Source organism: Alosa sapidissima, chromosome 13 (genome assembly GCF_018492685.1).
Source record: "Alosa sapidissima isolate fAloSap1 chromosome 13, fAloSap1.pri, whole genome shotgun sequence".
Lineage (NCBI taxonomy): Eukaryota > Metazoa > Chordata > Actinopteri > Clupeiformes > Clupeidae > Alosa > Alosa sapidissima.
The window spans coordinates 15,704,329-15,716,765 of record NC_055969.1 but is presented as its reverse complement, the minus strand read 5'-3'; the positions used below and the strand labels follow the sequence as shown (position 1 = coordinate 15,716,765).

Genomic DNA, 12,437 nt, shown 5'->3' with positions numbered 1-12,437 from the left:
TGTGGCCGTGGGGCTGTGCAGTTGGGGCTGTGCAGGTTTTAGGTGTTGCTCTCTGCAGCTCAGCTCTGCTGTGCTGTGCTATGTTGTGCATGAGGCACAGGTGAATCATTGGCAACAAGGTGCTTGTAGTCTCTGCTCTAAACTGTGGCTCGTGGTGTGGGAAAAAATCTGTAAACAAAACAATGACTACATCTCTTTTAAGTTACAACGGTCTTGTGTGTGTGTGTGTGCGTGTGCGTTTTAATCAATATGGCATGAATCAATCAATCAAATAGTAGTGAAACATTTCCAGATTCTATATGCTCTGAATTTACACATGGGAGGTTGTTTTGTAAAATATTGTAATAATTGTCCATAAACTGATCTATTTTGTAGTTACCTTTTTAAAATATATACTGCACTGCAGTTCTTGACCTGTCTTGTGAAATAGCAACAGTGAACCCTAGTGTTGCACAAAGGTACTTTGGGACAAATACTTGTTCTGTAAGCTGCTTTGGACAAAATCATCTGCTAAATACAATAACTATAACTATAACCATATACTTGAATGTGCCACTGATTCCAAATCAACTCTCTCGACTTTTAAATATGAAAACTTAACCAAGCAAACTGATTGGAGATCAGTCATTCAGTGTTCATTGTCACACCCCAGCGTCTGGTTTTCATTTCTCAATTTCCCCTTATATATATATGTATATATGAGTCACAAAAGCTATCTTGCCCCAAACCAAGCAAACATGGGCCCAATGTTTTCTTTCTTTGCAGCTAAGTGTGTGTGAGATTTTGGCTTGCATGCCTTCTCACTCACACACACATGATTTCTACATGATGTATTTTCTGTCTCGTATTTCCTTATTTTAATAAAATTCTAAAATTGTACATTCATACATAATCTAAACATCAATACACAACTTGACAGATTTACTTTATGAAGCCAGAATATTTATATTTAGCTGTCTGTTGTCTCCAAGATTTCTGTAATTCTATGGTGTAGGGCAGGCTACAGGTTTGGTGAATGTTTTTAGTATTTAGAGGTATGCATAGTGTAAAAATAGGAATGAGACCACGCAATACCACATCTTCAAAAAAGGCAAAAGATTAATTTCACAAATTGTTCAGAACAGTTTTTGATGTGAAGGCTTGCGGTTTGTTGTCAGTGTTCTCAACCAGTGATCACAAAGTGGTCTGTAACCACAAGATGTCGCTCTTTTCACATCGTAAAGAAATTGGGCAGCAGTGGTGTTGGAATTCCCTTTTGGAGAAGTAGGCTAGGCCTAGAGCAAAACTAAAGTATGTCTTAAGAAACAAATTATTCATATGATTTAGGCTTTTTCCTAATAGAAACTTTACAAATATGTGTAATAATTTATGTAGCCTAACATAATCTATGTGGCAGATTAGATTATGAAGTCAAATTGTGGATAGTTGTTGAATGTCACTCTAGAAAAAATAGCTGGTTATTTGACACTGGATATTGCAATTTTTCGATTGCACCCAAGAACCATCAGAGCGCCCCTGGCTTTAGAACGGAACGAGTAAGGCCCTGATCTGAAGCAAATCCAGCAGAGCTGCTTGCTACCTGTATAAGTGTTACTAAAACAGTGAACAACACAGACATGGACATATTTATTTTATCATTTTTTTTATTTTAAATTTTTAAACGGAGAGCATTATCGTCGAATGTATAATACGAGAATACCTTTGCTTTCTAGATCTTTGACCTCATTTAAGCTTACTTAACAGGAAACTGATATCAGTTGAGCTGAGGAGTTTCCAGGACTATTAAAGTAGAATTCTGGGAACGCCCGATAATGACACTATGCAGAAGGGACATTAAATCACTTTATGCCACGTGCATTCCTTGCTTGATTTGATCATTATATCCGGCCAATAAAGGAGCGATTTTGGCTTCTTCAAAATAAACATTCAGCACGCCAGACACAGATAGTCGTCAGGGAATATAAAATGATCACCACCTTGCTAAAATTACCAGAGCAAAGTATTCTGAGGTTCCTGGTAAAACAAGATAATGATTGATCGAGACTAGACAAACACCCGTTTCAAAATGGAAACAAGTTACAGTCGAGTGCAGTTTTTACACCAAGGAGAGAATAAACAAATAAATTAGGCCACCTTGGCTGCGAAAATGTTGCTTTGTTTGTATAGAGGGTAAATATGGATCAATTTTCCTGCACTTTGGAGCTGCGTAATTCTTATTTTTACGACTTCAATTTACAGAAACTTGACTGTCGACGGCGATGCTTTTAAGAACAAAATATTGTTGTTGTTTTTGTTAACCTGTTTTTAGTCAGGCTACTGCAATGATAAGTGGTATGAAGTGCAAGGCGCCGTCTTAAAACGTGGTCTCTTACATAATGTCAAAGAAATGGGCGAGATAAGTTATTTATTTTAATCGGTGCTATCATTTTATTGTTAGCCTACGAAATGGGCACACACACACACACACACACACACACACACACACTACTTTGGAGTAGACATGTAAGCTCAAAGGCACGGGATGAGACAACTTGATTCATTGTCATTTGGCCTATCTAGGTGATAAACATTGGTGTCCTGTTACCCTTGTGTCTTCAACTCGTATAGGCCAAAATGTGGCCTCTATAGACATGCGTGCCACTAAACAGCAGAGTTTTTAACCCGGCAGTTTTGAAGGCCTTATATAGATTCAAGTCAAGCCCAGGATATGAACACAAGTGTCTGATGGCCCACATTAGGACACCCGTCTGACGCCAGTGTAATCATCTGTTCTGCACTTTGGCGTGTACTTTGCCCTGTATCCGCTGGGTGGCGTAAGGTTTTACACATCTACTGGAGAATTCCCTCCCAACATTATTGCAGACGCACTGTCGCCTTCCATGTAATAAAATCAGGTAAGATATCGAAGGCGCCAGGTGAGCAATAGACAGAGCAATTGAGATAGTTTGCGTAGTGTTTACCCCTATTCTCCAGCGCCACGATTGTTACTTATTAACCATACAGTATACAAATAAAGATACGAGCTTGATAAACTCATGACTCTTGGCGCAACAGAGTAGGCAATCAAGTTATTTTACATTCTTTGAGGTTCCCATCGGTCGAAATAAACAGTCAATAGTCTACTACTCTGCAGAAAAAATGACTTGGTCTTAGTAGCTGTGTCCACGACAGGAATTCCAGGTATGACAGGTCAAAGTGAGAAGCTTTCCCTGGCGCTGATTTTGATGGTTTCGTGACAAGAACATTTCACCTTTAACATTTCACCATTTAGACCTCTCATACTTCTCTTCTCGACAAGAAAAACACGAGACTGTTGCCACCAAGATCCCTGTTGAAACTGATCCCCATTTTCTAAGAAATGTGTTTTGTAATGTTTGTGACATAGGCCAATCACTCAGTTAGCCATCTCGTCACCTAATTGGCGTGGTGAAATGACTTAAATAGACATTACGATTAGCCTCTCCACTAATTTATGTAGGCCTGCAACCTGCAGCAAATTCCAACAGAATTAATACAGCGCAGGTTAAGGTAGCAAGAATCTAGTCCGGGCTTTATGGCGCAGACCTATGGTTCAACACATTTAACAGATTGTCAGCTTTCCGAATCCGTGCTGGCACCACCTTAACACAGTTTTATTGAGAAAATTACTTGAAGAGGGCGACCAGCTCACATGAGCACGTACTCAAATGTAAGCATAGGATCTTAAACTGTAGCACGTGTTCTGAACCAAGTAGTCCTTACGCATTCCACAGTGACATTGTTCTCTGCTGAAAAGCATATTTTGGAGACTGCATTTTAACATTTTTATTGAAACTTTCAAGAAAACATTGTTGGTGTTGTAAACTAGACAAAAATCGAATACAACATAACCCGATGAGAACTGTAGTAACAAATGAAAACAAACCTTCATACTTAAATGATATGCGGCACTTTTGCTTTTAGGCTGCAGTATACATTGGGAAAATTAGCATTTTCATTTTAACACACAGACGAGAGTTTTTTTTCTTTCAATTAAAGAAATATCTAAATATTTTCAAGCCATTGGTGCAGTGTGCTGTCGCTTTTAATCAGTTTGAATAGTAGCACTTCAACACAGAGACAACAATGAATGGGACGATGGCACATGGTTGTGTCTGCGAAGGAAAAAAAAGCTGTGTGTTCGGGAACAGATAAATCTGTATTTTGATGAGGATGAGGATGAACATGTGGGTGGCATAAACAAAGATAATAGTTCACAAACTATTTTACACAGGTATATCAACAATAAATTAAGGACATTTTCCCCAAAACAAACAACTCCGTTATATTTACACGCAATATCAATATGAAATAATTACATAAATATTTGTATATATCAGTATTTACATTATAGCCATTGCTATCATGTTCCAGATTCCCTTTTCCCAATTTAAATTAGTGCTAGACACGGTAAGCAATGTGAGGACAGATGCCTAAGAACACACATGCTTTCGACTAATGTCATTACCTAGGCTATGTCTTTTGTGATTTACCTAGGTAAACATAGGGTAAGTCATCTGTGGCTAAAGTGATTAATAAACATTCACTTCCGCCCTAGAACCGTTGATCGCATCCAAATCAATTAATTCAATAGTGTCAATAGCACGTGGGAAAGAAACTTACAAAGACCTATTTGTTTCATATTAATTGCAGTGTGAACCCCCTGTGTGTACAGTTGACTTTAATAGTGTAATCTTAATTTGGTCGTCTTAGAGGTACATCAATCATAGGCGGTTTTCTGTAGGGCATGCAAAGCTTCCCCATCTTTACGACAATAACTATAAGATTCAAATAGTTATTTAATTCATATATCAAACACAGCAGTCTTTATAAGATAAAGGGATAAAAACTAAACTGATAACCAATCCAGAGTGCATATTAAATAAAACTCGCTTTCGTTACCTCCTAAATTTGATATAGACCATAGACAGTACACAGCAGCAACTTAATCGATGTATATGTGTCACATCCTCTCCAACCGTTCAGTTTCAATACTTGTGTGGTATTCAAAAACAGAAAAATCGAAGATACTGATTAATTTAACAAAAGAGCAATATACATAGATGTTTTGTATTTTTTTTCCTTATTTTTGCCAAAGTGCATTTTAAAATCTAAACTTTTTTCTTTATTTTTTATTTTTTTAAATATGTCCGTGTTGTAAACCCGCATTCGCTGTCGTACTCATCCGCACCAGCGTTCTCATAGCATCCTGGTCATTTTCATCAACATCAGCTAAGAAATACAAGACACTCAGGGGGATACGCTTCGAGGCCTGTCTTGTTTTGAGTCGAGTCCGCTGACCAGGCGTTGGATGCTCTGCAATTCGTTGGTGGAATCTTTCTCGGAACAAGTTTTTGGTGACAGTGACACCGATCCGGACGATATGGTCGAGGACCGGCTGGTGACCTCCGAGGTCGAGTCCAGGGTCGCGGACACGGGGCTTGAGGCCATCCCATCTCCTTTCATCTCCATTGCGCTGCTTGCCATCGTGGGCATGGTGGTAGTGAGCAAAGTGCTACTATCCGGAACGCTCATGGGAATAGGGTAAGGGCTGTATCTGAGCCGGGGGCGCACTGCGTTCAGAAACTGATGGCGGTGGACTGACGAGGTAGCCGCAGAAGAGGCTGCGGCTGCGGCTGCCATATAAGTGTAGGGGTAAGGGAACAGGCCTCCAAATGGAGACATCGCAAGGCCCTGCGGACAGACAGATAAGCAGTTAGACACTTTGATTACAACACGCATAGACTATAGCATAAGTGCAGAACCTTCACAGGTTCATAAACCTGAGAACCTTCGCCTCATAGCTCTCTCATATAGGTGTCATGCGATAATAGATTAAACAAACTAGCGGATCCTTCTAAAACCCGGTAACTTGGTTGAAGAAAGTGGTTTATTAAGGATTTTTATTAAGGAGCTTTTAATTCCCATTACAGCAGATGCCAGCTTTATCCTGTAAAATCAGTGCTATCAATGCTTCCTCGAAAATTATCTAAGCAATTTAGCCATGCAGAACCATGCGAACGCACACCCACATTAACATTCTGTTTGCAATGAGACTTGAAAGGAAACTTCGAATATGTTCTGTATTTAAAGGCTGGGTGTTTCCCCCTCCCCGTTTCAGCGAACCGTTTTAATACGAGGCCTTTCCCCTTTAAATGCCGAAATAATTAATGTTCTCAAATCTACACACAACTTCCATATTGTTCAAATCCTTCCCTCTCTTAACACATGGGCCCAACGCGTTGGAAATATGTGAATGGTTATGGAAAAAAGAATGAAAGCCTAGCCATTCTACGCACAAATTAATAGGCTAGGCCTACTCAAAGGCCTATTTACAAATACAAACAAAATACTTTCCATCAACAGTAGGCCTAAACGAGAATCTTTGCCATAGAAACTCTCAAGATATAGCAGTTATGGCCCCAAAGTATGATGTTTAAATGATCCTGCGCAACAATCATTTCGTCTTGGATAGTTTAAATGTTTTCCTCCAATGATTAATTTAGTTATGTGCTGAAGATTACCATACATTCCCATTCAAAACCGAACCATTGTAAAGACTTTTTTTCGAATTCAGAACACTATGGCCCAATGCATACACAAGGCATAGCTTTGTGTATGCATTGCACCATATGCTACAATAATCAACATTATGCGCTTAAGGTAATGAAGATAAACAGGTTTTTACCTGTGATGCCAAGACATGTTGCTGCAGATGAAAAGGCAGTCCCGGGGCTCCCGTCAGGCTTTGCGAGGGTGACGCCATACTAGCGGTGTCCATGGTACTCACCCCTCCGGAGGATACAGCTGCCAGTAAAGGGCCCATCCCTGCAGCCATATTCGAAAACGCACCCCCCATATTAAACTGGCTGGGATGCAAGAGGAAAGGGTGGGCGCCACCCAAATGATTAAAAAACTGCTGTCCTGCCAGACTCGGTGGAAATCCAAAGTTGTGCAAGTGGCCCTGGTTTAAGTGTGCGCCGCTGTCTGTCTGTACAGTCAAGGGTAGATAGCTGTCTTTGCCGATAGACCTGCTGCATTCGTCCGGTTTGCTGTGGTCACGGGTAGGACTTTTGAGGTCTTCTCCGGATCGAGTCGTGCTGGAGATAACGGTGATTGGGCTCTGCCTCGAGTCTGCTTGACTTTTCTCTGTCCTCGCAGCACTTTCCCGAGATCGGCAGGAGGAATCGGTATCCATGAAGTGAGCCTTGGAGGGGCTCGCTTCGTGGTCCTTTGCATCCTCGGTAGTGGTAGAGATTTTACTCGAGTCTGGCCCTTCTTTCAAGTGTTCGTCTTTGCTTTCGTCGTCGCTGTCCTCATCGCTGTCACAAAAATCTTTGAAGAAAAAAAGAACATTTCAATAGGCTAAATATAAGATATTTTGAGTTGCATTTGACAGCTGTTTCAAAGTGTTGTTTCTTCTTTCACATATCAACCGGTAAACACACAATGCATGGATCTGAAAACACATGAATCATTTATTACTTATCCATGCCTAGCGTAAGTTGACATATTGGGCAACCTGCTGCTGCAACTGTTCAGGAATTATTGCAGAATATTTGACTAGTAACTTCCTTCACATTCGTAGGCCTAGATATCCAACGCTATTTTAAATATTCACAACATTGAAATACACATTCGTCAATCATTCCACACTTTGGTTTTAGACCGTCACAACTTATTGCGCTTAATTTCATTATTAATCTAGAAGGCCTATGTCTTCTGGTAAGGCCCATTTAAGGATATGGTTTTTAGAATTCTTTGCACGTACAATGTTTGATGTACGTGGATTTGTACTTTCAAACAGTAAAAAAATGCATGGCATTTAATTCGTTGCATTGGATTTAAACTGCTGGATCTCGATTGTATGCTCGTTTGACTTGAATAGTTAGTATGCCCCATCAGCATAACTCTAGGAATGCGTCTGCAATGACCTCAAGATGGGGTCTATTTTCTTGCCCTGTCTTTAGAGAGGCATACCTTTCAGATTTGGTGGCCCCACGGTCGACACTGCGGGGGAAGAGGCCTGGCGAAAACACTTGAACGGAGCCTGCTCGCTTGAAGAATCGTCTGACGCCCCGTTCTCTTTCTTCTGTTGCTCCTCATAGGAACGCATGGACTGCAGGGCCAGTTGTTTCCTGCACCGAAGAAAGGGGAAAAAATAACAATTGCTGAAAAAGCAGTTGACAGTTGCTAATTACCAATAGTATACGTAGGCTAGGATGCATTCAGGCAATTTAACGTTTCACTTGATTATTTAACAAAGCATTACTCACTATTGCATTTGTATTAACAGTTTATTTATTTATGTAACCAAAAGCAGATACATTACATTTCACATAGAAATACATTTGTAGTTTTTAAAGTGGTGGATTTATCCATGCTATGAACTACCATAGGCCTACCTTTTTTCTCGCCTTCCATTGCCAGTGTCACGAAAGCCTTTAGCAAAAGGATTGTGGTCGATTTTCAGTTGTGTTATCTGAAAAACAACGATCAATTTTAATAAAAAACGTGAAGAACGTGCTATTAAAAGACAGTAGAGGTGATATGTCTACACACAATTCATCACATTATCTTAGTTTTGAAAGTCTGTCTAGAATTTCTATGTTTCATTTATTTAATGTATTTTTTGCTGAAATTACAAATTCCATCCCTTGCATTCTCAAGTCATGGGCCTAATTATTGTACTAAATTACTGAAATATGAGATTTTAGTCTCATTTAAAAAAAATAAAACTATTCACACACACACACACACACACACACACACACACACACACACACACACACACACACTCTCTCTCTCTTGCTCTCTCCCTCCCTCTCCCCGCCCTGCAATCTCAGTCTTTCTCCACCTCTACTCCAACCCAAACGTATGGAGACATAATTACAGAGCTCAACGCACCAAACAATATTCAGTGCTTGTCATCCAATTCATAATTAACCAACTGACCATTACACTTGCATTCACGGCAAGAGACTACAGGCAACACTTGAAGTGATCAACATTCAGTGTCATTTTCAACTCTTTTTAGTGTTCATTAAGGCTTAACTCCAATCCTTTGTAACAAATCATTCTTGTTTCTCCTCTGTTTTGTTTTTGCCTGCCACCCCCCCCCCCCCCCCCACACACACACACACACACACACACGCGCACACACAGACACAGCAGTACTCAAAAAGTCTGTGGGTAGTTCGCCAAATATTCTACCCCATGTGATTAAATATAATTAAGATAACCTGTAAGACATACATTCCTGAGATGTCTGCCCACACTACTACAGTAGATGAGGCCCGTGAATAGCTAACGCAATGGGTAGGCCTCACTTGGCCTTTCCTTAAAGCATTACCAAATGCAAATAGGCTACACTCAAACAAAAATGTAACATCTGCATTATGTCCAAGGGTTTTAGACTAACTGGAGACATGAATGCAGTTTCTTTGCAGGATTACAGAGGCTTTTGTTATTTAGAGGCAAAGGGCAAATCTCCTCACACACGTTATGTAAAACGAGGACAACTCTATAAACATTTGACTGAAAACAAACATATGCCTAAACCCACCTTGTCGTTTTGGTAAGCAGTAACTGCAATGAAGTCAGTTTCGGGGAAAACATAGGTCCTGAACGTGCTGTACGGAAGTTTCAGAATGTCGTTTGCTCTCACAATGTGAAACCTCGGTTGATACTTATGCATGGAGTTCAGAATCGTCTGCGACAGGAAACAATGCTGGGTTTTAAAGATAGAAGCACACTTTCACTTTACACACACGTAAAACACAGTCAAGTCACTGCTTGCAAATAAATATTTCAGTGTAACATAGACCTCTGTTGCTTTCAAGTTTGCGCAAGGGGTTAACACATGTATGACACCAAGTCTAAGATTTCGACCATTTTATATTAATAAAATTATAGCTGATGTTATGCAGCTATGCACACATGGCTTCCTGTCGAAAAATGCTGACAATGCAATAGTCTGAGGCCTCTAAAGCATTGAATGATGGATTTATTTTGATGTTTGATGCAGTGTCTCATCACAACATCGATAATAATAATAGTAATAATAATAATAATAATAATAATAATAATAATAATAATAATGCAATCATAGTTGTTGACATAAACATTTCACTTACAAAGCCATGTTTGTCGGAGATGTTGTTTGTCAGCTTCAGTTTGTGAAAATTGACGACTTTGGACATCCACTGTTCACCAGTGGCCGGACTGTCCGGGTGAATGTACATCCTCTTTGGCATTTCGGGGTCAGCCTTGCCTGCCACCATCCAGCGCGAGTTATGAAATTTATACCTGCAGTCGTCAGCCGCCACAATATCCATTAACAAAATGTACTTCGCTTTCTTGTCCAAACCAGTGCACCTCACTTTGAACGGGGGGAACATCCGTCTGCAAGGAGAGGAGAGAGAGGAGTTTTAGCCATCAACTGTGTGTAACCGACATCAAGTTCCTCCAAATTGTTTTGTGTGCAAACAAATATATTATGTGATAAAAAGCGTAATAATACATATGTCCAGGAGCTTTAGGCTCTCCTGCTTCTTGTGTAACCTACAATAGCCTAAGTTCTACCAGAGGTCTTGGCCTTAAAAGCTGGATATTATTGCCCAGCTGCACACACATTCCAAGATGTTATGGAAGACGAATATTTCAGAAAGGTAATATATGCATCGTATTCTGCATATAAATGTCCCGATCAGTATACAGATATACGAATTTTGCCCAAAATTGAAATATCAAAGCCGCATTATAAGAGAACACCAAATAAAACACCACTATAACGTAGTTGGCACATTTATGAAATCAAAAGAAAACTAAACAAACGCGCTATGTAATAGTTGATTTCTCCTAGTTTTGTCTAATTATTTTACTTTTTACAATTGCTCACTCAAACAAAAAATAGGCCTATTCCAACTTATAAGAAAGCTGTCATGGCCGGTCATAGTTTGTGTTAAACTGCAATTTTATCCTTTGTATGTTTGCACTAACACGTACGATGGTTGTATAGATTAGATAACACAGTAGGCTACCTGCTATTTTTGTAATAACTGTGGCAAAATATTTTTGATGCGGTGTGTGACTCAGCGGACGTGCATTTCCAGGACTTAATCAATAAATCGATACACTCAGAAGTGTTTTATTCAGGTCGGAGGTGTCAACAAAAATTGACAAATATTTTGTAATGTAATTCTAAACCGGTTATTGTTATGTTCTGTAATGGCACAATAACTTTTGTTTACCTTCCTGACTTGGTGATAACCATTTCAGTGCCTCTCTTATGGAAGAGCTCCCAAAGTTCTTTCGCCTCCAAGTGAACTTTCGGATCATCCTCTACCTCTTCCTCAGGCTCCAGAGTTTTGAGAGGCCTTAGATGGGCTGCGGCAGCCTGGTGCCCGAGCGAGGAGAAGTGCAGGCCGGTCTCGGCGGCGCCCATTAACTGGTCCATGATTGGCTTTCCCAGGGCGCCCGGGAGAGACAGCGAGCCATTCGGAGGTAGCGCCAGGGCCGGGAAAAAGGGAGGTTGGTGCCCCAACATTGCACTCATGGCAAATTCCGGACCCCGGTGAGGTAAAAACGGATGGTATGCCATACTTGTTCCTTGAATAACTGGATCTCTCATCAGGAAGCTCATTCAAGTCCAGATCCCAGATGTAGTGATATTAGAAATAAACGCTATTATGTAGAATAGTTAATCAGCGAACGATTTCGCTTGTTCAAAAGTCTTTCTCTCAAATCCAAAGTGGTTTTGGCGCAAATAGGAATCCAGTGATTTTTGACAATTTGTCCTTATACTGATGTGAACTGAATTCCACTAAAATGTCCTCAGTTGAGAAGACAAATTATCCATTAATCTTCGGCAGTGTTTGTCTGCAAAGGTTGACGTGCGTTGATGTGATGTTCTTCAATGAACTGTCTCGTGGACAATTTTCGAATTAAATCGAGAGTTGAGTCACTCTATTGCAGTTTGCAGCCACTCTGTTTTCCTCGCAGTTGTTTACAATATCGACATTCCTTTTAAAATGTATTCACTCGCACTGGCTTCAGTCCTCCAGCAGACGCGATGTGTTGAAATATTTCGATGGTGCAGAGTAATTCCCCTGTCTTTACTTGTTTAAGACATACACTCTCACACGCACACACACATTTTGTTCCTATCTCTTTCACACACACACACATTTCAGTGAAGAAGTATGCGGAGAAAAGAGTCCGTTGACGGCGGAGAGGTGGTAAGGTTCCAGCACCAAGCTATTCCTAGTGCTTCTGTACCCCATAGGCTTCAAACTGTGTGGATGTGTTGCATGTTACGAGAAGCTGGGCTCTGTTGATTGGCTCTTTGACGCTTTCGGACCAATTGTGTGGCTTCGTAGGCGTGGTTTTAACAGGTCGGGTGGAGGGGACAGACTTCA

The 12,437-nt window shown here is 40.4% G+C and overlaps 1 protein-coding gene across 2 annotated transcripts; it reads right to left on the bottom strand.

The window, feature by feature from the left end:
• Positions 1-3,789: 3,789 nt before the first annotated feature.
• On the bottom strand, positions 3,790-12,291 carry tbx3a (T-box transcription factor 3a). 2 transcript variants are annotated; one of them, XM_042059686.1, is made up of 7 exons: positions 11,271-12,291; positions 10,155-10,422; positions 9,584-9,748; positions 8,424-8,500; positions 7,999-8,156; positions 6,707-7,353; positions 3,790-5,712 (listed from the first exon to the last, which is right to left on the bottom strand). In XM_042059686.1, exons 1-7 carry the CDS (start codon positions 11,660-11,662, stop codon positions 5,269-5,271), a joined length of 2,151 nt encoding a protein of 716 aa, XP_041915620.1. In that variant the 5' UTR covers positions 11,663-12,291; the 3' UTR covers positions 3,790-5,268. The 2 variants fall into 2 exon arrangements, with proteins under 2 accessions (XP_041915620.1, XP_041915621.1); XM_042059687.1 differs by having other exon boundaries at positions 9,584-9,730.
• Between the last annotated feature and the right edge of the window lie 146 nt (positions 12,292-12,437).